Source organism: Dermacentor variabilis, chromosome 1 (assembly GCF_050947875.1).
Source record: "Dermacentor variabilis isolate Ectoservices chromosome 1, ASM5094787v1, whole genome shotgun sequence".
Classification (NCBI taxonomy): domain Eukaryota; kingdom Metazoa; phylum Arthropoda; class Arachnida; order Ixodida; family Ixodidae; genus Dermacentor; species Dermacentor variabilis.
Window position 1 is genome coordinate 192,911,436 of NC_134568.1, and position 10,829 is coordinate 192,922,264.

General features: G+C 40.7%; 1 protein-coding gene across 1 annotated transcript in view; it reads left to right on the forward strand.

Moving 5' to 3' along the window:
• Nhe1 (Na[+]/H[+] hydrogen exchanger 1) overlaps window positions 1-9,961 on the forward strand; it is a 69,340-nt gene extending 59,379 nt beyond the window's left edge. Inside the window, exon 16 of the mRNA XM_075702465.1 lies at window positions 1,751-9,961. Coding sequence (XP_075558580.1) covers window positions 1,751-1,864 — 114 coding nt within the window. The 3' untranslated portion in view covers window positions 1,865-9,961. The remainder of the gene's footprint in view (window positions 1-1,750) is intronic.
• The last annotated feature ends 868 nt before the right edge of the window (window positions 9,962-10,829 follow it).

The following is a 10,829-nucleotide window of genomic DNA, read 5'->3' on the forward strand; positions in this document are numbered from 1 at the left end:
ACTGACCACACAGCAATAAATTGTTATTAATTTAGTCCACCAACTGCCTTCCTTTCTTTTATTTAACATGGTCTACAATTCTACATAATCCGCTGCTAGCATTCAGTAACTGAAAAACAAAGCTGCATCTGAGTGACACTGTGTGGCTTCATGACTTCCTTCTTTTTTCTGTCTTTTCCTACTAATCTTAAATAAAATGAAAAACTAAAGTTATTGTGTAAAGGTAATTTTCCATCTTGCATTCAAGTAAAACTGTTCTCTCTTATAAGAGCTCAGTTCAAACACATGAGAGAGTATGTGGCTTTCAAACACGTGAGAGAGTATGTGGCTAACTGTTATTAGTTTTGCAAATAAACAGCAATTATGTTTATGAACCTTTCTTGTAATGAGACTGCAGAACCAAAGTGCACTCTATGTGGTGTGCTTTAACTTTTATGGAGTGAAAATGTATTTGCCACTCTTTGAGATACGTATATCTCAGTAAAAAGATGCCACTGTCCATACCTTTGCATGGTATTTACCAGAAATAGTGTGTGAATCAGTTTTGTTGCTTTACTCACCTCACTGCAAATAAAAATGTGATATAAGACAAAAAGTAGGGGTGATGCAGTATAATTTATGTTGAACCAACTTGAAATATGAGAAAGTTGTAGTGCTTCAGAAAGGCAGATCAACATTTGGATCGGTGGACTTCTCATAATCAATTCTGTCTGGTCAACTTTCATGCTCGAGTTGTTTCATATGGTTGTCCAGTGATGATCCAGCATTGCAGTGGTAGTGGCTACCTGCAAAGGAAGAGCCGAAGCAAAAATGACTAGCAAGTGTGGCATGTTTTCAAGAGGTGCATGCACATTAACCTGAATACATCTCCTGGAAACGCATTACACTGCTACACGTCCTTGTTCCTTTGCATGTTGCTGCCACCATTACAATGGCCCATAGCATAACCTTACTTTCTCAAGTGTGCAACAAATTAATAATCGTATAGTCTTTTATGCAACCAGTTTAATATGCATGCCAAGTGCATTTCAGCTTTGAGCTTAACGTAGGCTTTCAGGTTACATCACGAAAATTTGATGTGGCGGTTACATGGCATCGCAAACTGCTGACACGTATTGTTGGCGAGGTGCAGTTGACACGAGCTACACCATGACTGTATCTCCAAGTGCTGGATGTGTTCTGCCACATAAGTTATTCTTCGCTCCTTTGTCTTGCACTTCTCTGTATTCAACAAAGCCTTCTCTTACGCTGTCACTTTTCTGGGAACAGTGAGCACCCTGTATTGGCTTTCATCCTATGGAGGGCCAATATGCACAGCATGACCATACATGGTCATGGTATGGCATTCTGCCACTGCACCTGGCTGACTCACCCCGAATTTATATCAGTGGTTTGTGATACCCTGTAACCACCATTTGCTATTTCTCTGACGTAGCCTCCTTCAATTTGCTTCAAGCCCAAAACATAACACTTGGCAGACATCTTGAATTGTTTGGATTAAAATATGATGTAATTAATTATGTGCTGCGCACCCATGGAGTTGTGGACTCGTGCTGTAATGATTGAGTTGACGGCAAGCCATTAAAAAAATTTAACAAAAATATTTTGCTTGTACACCTTTAAAGCAAACAAAAACTTATTATTGCATTCCAAAGCTTATTATTGCATTCTGTTTGCTGTTTTTTCCACCTTAGTGTGCACTGACCTGTTATTTGCGTCACTGCAACATGTTTTTAATGGCTGCATGCAGGAGGTGCAGGACGGCAAGATCCAAATGACTGACCTGACCAACCAGTGGTACCAAGCCATTCGCGCTCCCATTGATGAAAGTGAAAATGAAGACTCTGAAATCAATAGTGTTTAGGAGTCTATGGCTTGCTGTGCTGTTACTTTCTTAATGGATGTGAGAAGGTACTGTGTTTTTTTTAGTCTTGTTAATCTGTATGTGTCAAGAGATCTTGCATTTGCTTTCTTTATTGCAAGTATAATTCAAGAAATTTTTATTTAAAATGTTGATAGTCAGATGTGTGCTGTGGTATGTACTCTTTATGGTAATTGACATTAAGCACATGTGATAGCATCTTGACAAAAATGCAAGCATGTTTAGCGAGTTTGGAACTAGGTAAACACACCACTTATGGATGCCTATCTTTTAGGTCAGAGGGTTCCTATGTGGCACATTGGGCTGGAAACATATAACTGAACTGATGTCTTGCATCAAGTACAGTGTGGCCTACATATTCCATCATTGTTTATAATATAGGATCAAGTGCAATGCAGTTCCTTCAGACCACAGAGCATTAAACTACTCGCCTACTGCTTTAAAACCAACTGCTTGAAGAAAAGTGCATCCTACAATGCACTCTCTAGACTTTCCTTCATTGCACATGGCAGACAAGGCACTGTTCTGAGCACAACAGCAACCTCATAAATGACATGCATATATTGGGAAGAAGCTAAAAGATGAAAGTAAAATTTTGTGGCACCTTGTGATGAGGCATCATCTGAAACCACATGACATAATTACTGTTCATTGCATCTGTTATGTTCTGTTATCATTCACCGCAGTTGCTGCTGTTAGCGTGGCTCCACATGTGGTCACATGTGGAGCCATGGTAACAGCAGCAACCACGGTGAATGATGACTACCTGTGGGGAGTGTCAGATATGCTGTAGCAGCAGCATGAAATGCACAAACGCATGAATCTGTGCTTATCACTGAGACAGTGTTTTACAGGAATTATTGTTGCCTTGCCTAGATATGCATCACAGAAAAATGGGATTATTTTTCCTATTGTCTTTTGCTGCTCTAGTGTATTGTATACTTCTTAGAATGCCTTGCAAATGCAGGCTGCATGTACTGTTAAGAGCAATAGCCTAGTACCACTCGAGCAGCTACCATCACTGCACCATCTCACAACATAGTTGTGCAGTTTGGCACTACGTTAGTCGAAGTGCAGTGTTGTTCTTGAGAGTACACTTACTTGAAAAATACAAGTTTATGGTTGTATTGTAATACCATTTATACTATAAACCATTGAGACTCCTGCCACACATGTTTAAGTGGTCTACACTGAATTTCAGTCATGCTATGTCAAGGGGCTGCACTGCAGAAAGCTACAGAACTCAAGGAAGCACAAAACAAATGCAGCAGACTTCCATTAATCCAACGCTAGCTAATAAAATTTTTCGTTTAATTTGATCTCATGGGAAGGTCCTGAACATCATTATTACATCCATATGAGCCATGCCTTTTTTTGTATTGATGATCTACAAAATGGCATGCATAAAATAATTTGACATCAGATGATGTGGCCACGTGCTCCATGCACCACTGCTGGCAGCCAAAAAGCCAAAATCGTGTCAGAGTGGCTAGCGAGACATGGAATATCACAAGTACAAGAGTGGCAAGGAACACAAATGCCTAGCGGGCAAACACGGAGATAAAGGAGCCATTTGTTCCTGCAACTGCCGCTCAACCGAAGTCTGCCCACTTGATATGTATGTGTGATGTCACATCCCAGCCAGGACTGTGCAGTTCATCATTATCACCATGATTTTAGTTCCAGCATTCAGAAATTAAAGAGCCAAAACACTATAGAATGAGTGCAAGAAGAGGGGGGCTATCAGCTAAGATGTGCAGTTTGCCAAAAGAGTGTACAGATAGAGGTGAATTTTTTGTTCATATTTATTCCATGCAGGAAGCAGGGCTAGATAATTGTACAGGAGGTTCACTTGGCGAGAGAGCAAGAGTGAACCAAGGAAGCAGGCAGGGCAAAGGACAGTTAGGAACTTGCCTTCTAGGGAACAGCTGGGAGATGTAGCAGGGCCATAATGAGATGCAATATCCCACCAAAGGCACTGAATTGCAACCCACAGTTGGCACCACCTCATTAAACTTAGTGAGCGCCAACAGTAAGCGTAAGTTTACAATCCATTGGCTAGTGACCATGTGTACTTGAGCAGCAGCACAAAGGACAAGAGCTGTGGTGATTCCAAGATAACATATTGATGTGTCTGGTTGAGCAGTTAAGCTAGGCCTGATGCAAGAGAGGTGTTGTTGCATGAAACATGTCTGAATACATTAGCAGGCTGTGCATCCTGCTTCATGAAGCATTTTTCTTTTCCTGACAATTCAGAAACAGCTGCTGATTCTCACAGATTAATTAGGCAAACAGAAACATAGAACATTTGGACGTCTTGATGCCTTCTAATACGATCTGTCAGATAGATAGTTGGACTGAGTTTCATGCTCCCATTCCCATTAAAGTCGAAGTAACAGATGTCAACTGTAGTGCTTTTAGTATTCTTTTGTTGTCACATCTTGTTTTAGGTTATGTGTGGGGCAACCTCATTGTTGCTATCTTTCTTCTGGTCGTCAGTTGGGCTTTTCTTCTTAGAGCATGCGGTGCTCAAACTTTTTCTTGTATTTGTTAAAAATTGAATTAGCCATGATAAAGGTCAGCAATCATTGAGACTGCCCAGGCTGGTATCATGATTATCTTACCTTGATGCTATGGAGGTCCTTGTCATGTGTCAAGTTGCCTGAACCTTGCATATGGAACTGGTAGCACTCTCTCGGCTGCAGTAGTGGTCAAGTATCAGCTGTAGCAGTCATGCTTTCTGCCTGTTACATTCTTTCTTTCCCCCGTTTTTGTGCTTTATTGTGCTGCCACTTCGGGAATTACACAGCCGCATCAGCTGCATGAGCAATTGCTGCCCTCTGGTAGCAGCCGAAAATAGCAGTGTAATTTTGAAGTGATAAATCTGGTGCAATATATATAACACATTAAAGATGGCAGTTCTCAGGTTCATGTGTAAGAAATAATACCTGGGGAATAATGCACACAGAAATTGCTTCGTAGAAAAGAAATCACTGTGCATGGTGTAACAGCGTTCAATTTTTTGTTGTTTACATTTTATTTGAATTAAAAGCCACTGCTTACAGCTGATTCAAGTAGGCTGTAGTGTAAGCAGGGAAGTTTGAGACAGTTTTACAGAATGGAACAAATTTTGTGGCTATCATTTTGTTATCAATTTTTTGTCTCGCCGTGCTATTGCAGTAACAGTGATATTGCCAAAGAGGGAGGCAGTAGTCATGTGTATTTTACAGCATATTTAACCCATCTATGCTATCATTCCTTGCTGACCAACCTGTTGCATGAAAGCGCCATCATTTCTTGCAGGCCTGTTGTACTTGGTGTGAAATAGAAATGAACTTTTTTTTATTTTGTATAGTGTAACTTGATGTAAATGGAAATTTTATACATTATGTAATGCCTAAGAAATTATCTGTCTCGGATAGTTATTGAGTACCTTGCAGTGGGAGTACACTTACATAAACACCCCAAAGGGCAGCATTCATAGGTAATGTTTTCATATATGTTACTTTTGAGAAATTGACATATTTAACTGCTTATAATCAGAAATTTTTACCTACTCTGTAGTGATTCCTCTTGGAGAGTGTTTTAATGCAAATTGGTCTTTGGAAAGAAACAAAATATTCTATACATATGTGCAAATGCTTCATGAATAATGTGCGTGTTCATTTCTGTCATCCTCTTTGGTCACTTAGCTAGTAGATCTTAGCTGAGTTGTGCTACTTTTCAAAGCAGCCTCAGTGCCAAGACTCTCACTGCATGTCTTGCAGTAAACAGTATACATGAACTATTAACATTTTGTTCTATCTTATTAATTAATTACCTGCAGCACAGTGGCATATGGTATTTCCCAATTCACTGAAAAGTCTTCAGTATTAATAAATACAAGTAGCCTTTCTCATGAAATAAAAGGAAAGACATTGTAAATGTTGTTTGGTTACATCTGTGCCATGAAGGGACTGACAACTGGCCAGAATGTGTTGCGAGTTGTTGATAAAAATGAAATGACCATGCTTTATAGCTGTGGAGAAAGCTATATTTTGTTTATCAAGCTGATGTTCCTGCGGTTAATGTTTTATGTACTATTGAAATATCTTTACAATAATAGGTGGTGTCCGAATCTACACCCCAGCGACTTTATTTTTTTAAAATCCAGCACGCTATTTGTGAGTTAAGTAGGAATTATAATTTCAGATTGGCAAAAAAAAGTTTCAACAACTAGTGTTCCTGTATGCGGGAGCATATGCAGGGATGCTATCAAAAACCAGTAAGTGGTATGGCCTGGCAGCGAAGTCTTGGTACTTCGGATGTAGTATACGAGATGATGATGATGATGAAAAACTTTATTTATCCCTCTTTAAAGGGAAGGGGGCAATGGAATAGAGGGTGGGGGGAGGAACTACTTGAAGTAGGCCTCCTTTATCCTCTCAGCCCACTCCAGGATGGCCTCCTGAAGATCGGGCCTGGAGCTGCTCAAGGCAGCCTCCCACTGCTCCTCACTAGATATTAATTGCTTGAGGAAAGGGGGAAGGGGGTGCTTAGGGCACCCCCACATGATATGGTTTAAGTCTGCTCTGGGAGATACACAGAATTTACAAGAGGGAGAAAGGTAAATGGCGGGATGAATGCGGTGGAGGAGGTAAGGGGACGGAAAGGTGCGAGTCTGCAGCTGTCGCCACAGAACCTCGAGATTACACTATGTAAGTCAGCTGTTGTCATGTACAGCATACTTAATGCTTAAAATTGCAGTTAGTATATTATTAGGCTTTTGCGCTTTAGTCTATGCATATTACAAAGTAAAAAAAAAGTGCACGCTAGCGAGCGATGCTGCCTTCATGGTAATGAATGGAGTGTCAGAACGGGCAGAGCTGTTCGGTACATGGTGCTGCACAGGCTGTTGTGCACACGCAAGTTTTTTTAATTAGTACCCCAGTTATGCGGTCTCTGTGGCAAATAATATGCCATTGACGAATTGTGCTGTGAATGGGTGCCAGCAGTGCTACTGTTGCAGTGCTGCCATATCCTGGCTTGGCTAAAAAAGAAGCCTGGCGCATGCAGCCAGCAAAAGTGTGGCCTTCGATATCGGTTTGTGTTACTTGGAGGGAACCATTGTTGCGGCACAGATTTGGACACAACCTATTATTGTAAAGATATTTCATGCTTCAAAAAAATATGAACCATAGGAGCATCGGCTTGATAAACAAAGCATAACTTTTTTACAGCTAGCGCCTCACTTTTCATCCGTTTCCCACCAATACTGGTGCATAATCGCTAGGGCGCTCATCTATCACTATTTCCAGCATGTTTCTTGAACATGACTACATCCTCAGTGCAGATTAGAAAATTCAGATAAAAAATTTTCCACGCATTTTTCACATAACCACTATGTAATTGGACACTCAGACCAGTAAGCTTTCAATTGCACTAAACAAACGGCTACCATAAAAATTGGTTGTCAGTCCCTCTAATGGGGTTGGTGCTTAAGACATACCTTGGTTTTATGAAGATGGTGTAGCCCACTTATGTTCAGAATATTTTATGGGAGCATCCTATGGCTACAGTGTAAACTAACTTAAGATGCAATACAAAGTGCTAAATTTTTCTTTCCTTGTTTTTCATTTTAAACCACAAGCTGTATTTATTGCCTTAGTTTTGTCATAATACGGTTCCCTGTACATTTACAACCTCAATCTCATGCTAGTGCTTTAACAACATTGTTCATGTAGTGACAAAGGGGTAGTTTTTCTGTGTAAACCAGATGGTGTGTTAAAGACTAGATTTTTACTAGATTTGAGGCAATACAAAGTGATAAATTTTTCTTTCCTTGTTTTTCATTTTAAACCACAAGCTGTATTTATTGCCTTAGTTTTGTCATAATACGGTTCTCTGTACATTTACAACCTCAATCTCATGCTAGTGCTTTAGCAACATCGTTCATGTAGTGACAAAGGGGTAGTTTTTCTGTGTAAACCAGATGGTGTGTTAAAGACTAGATTTTTACTAGATTTGAGGCCCACATTTTGAGCCTCTGTAGCATTTTCATGCACTCAGAATTTTTATGCAGATGGACAACCACTATAATCTGCATTGCAGTTGTTCCTGAGCTGGCCTAAATGTGTGCTTCCTGCATTCCGCCCATTAATGTAGCACGGGTTAGCATCAGACTGCATGGTTGCATAAAGTCACCACAAGTTTCATCATGGCAGGTTGTCTAGAGGCTTGCGAGCTCACCACGCAGCATGCAGATGACATATGAAACCCCAAATCTTTCTCTCCGTGTCCCTAATATATCATCTGCAGCAGTGTCAGTCGGGTTGAATAAATGTTTCATTGCATAGGAGATAGCTCTTTGGCCTAATGCACGAGAAGAAGGGTAGAAGGTTTTAGTTAATGATTTGGAAAGACAACGCATACTGCAAGACGCAGTTTGAATCAATTAAATTTGTGCGTGAATTTGCTATACACACAATGGAATACTTCATTGAACAACTATGGTGTTTTATTTCACATTTGTTGAGTGAAGAAATGATAGTGTATTGACTTAATAGTTCTGTGGAAACCCGCAAGGTGGATAGAAGTAATTAATAAAGGGAAAGTGAGACATCCACCCAAGCATAGCTAAGTGCTACAAAGGAAACCCATACAGGTTCCTGAGAAGAAAAGCTTCGCAGTTGAAGAAAAATTCGTCCTGGTCCAGGACCAGACCAAGAAAATTTTTCTTCAACTGTGAAGCTTTTCTTTTAAGGAACCTGTACGGTTTCCTTTGTAGCACTTAGCTACGTTTGGGTGGATGTCTCACTTTCCCTTAACTGATCCAGTGTATTGTTTCAACTCCATCAGATTAGCCCAAATCAGGGCTACATGCTATTCTAGTTTACAGCCTCAGGGCACCCGTTGTCTATCTGCATACACCTGACATTGTGCAATACAGACCATGCATGCAATTCACTGTAACAGCAGTATGCTGGCAAATGAAGCATTCATGGCAGTGGCATAGCCAGGGGGTGCTGACCGAGGTTTATCCCCCCCCCCCTCCGGAAATTTTTTGGCCAGCACCCTGCTTCCTTTTATGCCTGGCATGTCGCCTATGAACGAAGGCACATATCGTTCGAACGCCCACCCCAGACAAATACAGCATGGCACATGCCTTCAGGCTGACCAAAGACCTGCTCAAGGTGAATGTTGTACGTATTATTATGCACCAAGCATGGGAGACTTAACAGAAATTAATAAAACTTTAGCCTCCCCCGAAAAAAAATTTAAAAATCCTGGCTACATGCCTGATTCATGGCAAGGTAAAATGCATAGCAAAGCGCACCAACAAAGTATGCATATTATGCAGCACACTTTTCAACAACATTTTAGTGCTGTTTATGGCTGAGGAATGAGTTTTATTTCTTTTAGTGCAATTTGTCCCACTTTAAAACCATTGAGTGCTCTTACTATGCTATATTTTACATGTAATGGCAGTATTACTTTTTATAACCGCTTCTTTTTTAATTTGCAGCCTACTAAAGGTATGTGTTATCGGTTACGAAAATTGAGTTTGTGTGTGCCATACTGTAAACATTTGATTGATTATTGCATAGCGCTGCATACCTAGTAGTGCTGAAGGTTTCAGTGTGCTGCAAGATTTAATCAGTTGTCAGAACAAAGCAGAAGGCAAATTTTGAGAGTTAGTAAGACTTGAAATTTGGGCTATCACATTGATTGAATCATGGAACAAAAGTTTATTTCACTAATAAATGCATCTTGCTTTTGTAAATGCAAGCCTTTGAATTGACACTGTGTATATAGCAGTTAGGAAATTGGCACATTTGCCAAGAAGGGATAAACTTTTATATGACAAACTATGCCGTAATGCAGCTGTATTGTATTACGTACATATACAGGAGACGTACAGCTGCCTCTGTGGTTAACTTTGTTTTCCATTTTTTGTTGTAATCTGCAGAACAATTTATGAATGTCTAAAGTGCAACTAGAAAGGAAAGTGTAGCCATAAAATATGCGAATATTATTGTGATGATTTATGTTGCCTTTTTATATGCTAATAAAAACATATTTCATATTGCTTGAAATGTATTTTGTATTGAACTTTTCGTTGAATCATCCCAATGGCTGGCAATATTTGAGACAGCCACTGCTAGTAGTGTGCTGACACTTTTCCATTTCCATAGCCCAGGGAATAGGTAGGGGCAGGTGAAGGAACAATGTGTGACCATTTCGCTCCTGTGAACCAAATGGCTGTGCCAGATGCAATAATTGCCAACTAAGTGGTGGCTGCCAAGAAGACTTGTTGGAGAGAAGCAAAAGTTGAGCTTGGACTCTAGGCGGAAGCTCGGAAGAAAAATAAAATGGAAAGGATGGACTGCTCAGTCTCGCAACTCAAGATAATGTGAGTTTCACGACAGTGAACAGGGCTGCCATTTTGTAGCGAGGCCATTCCCAATGCTATTCCTTCTCCTGCTACATCAGTGGTCAGAGCGACCGCTTTAATAATGGGATCAGCCAGCCGTGAACAGTGGATGATTAGAGTGTCGTAGGATCAAGTGGAAGGCGTCGCTACAAAATTGCGACCCAGTTTCAGGAGTTATGACTGAATCCTGCCACAGCAATTCAGCTGTTTGCTATATGTATATGTATGAACACTTGTAGAGTGCTTTCGGCGCTAATTACGTGCTGATTTATAGAGAACCGAAAATCTGCAAATATCATGCCAGTATGGGGGTCGAATCAGCAGCCAGCACCATGAGGGGAAAGCCGGCAAAGTGGAAAGCTTGCAAGGCATGCACAGTACAGCTGCAGGGGGCAGCTTTGGATGCACAGCGTGAAAGCCTGCTCACTCACGTGACAATCGCCCACAGGTGTATACACCACTCCGGCAGCTGCTACGTATGGTGCGACCATGCAAACCCTATCTTGAAAGTGATCTGCAATGCAGACAGTCTAG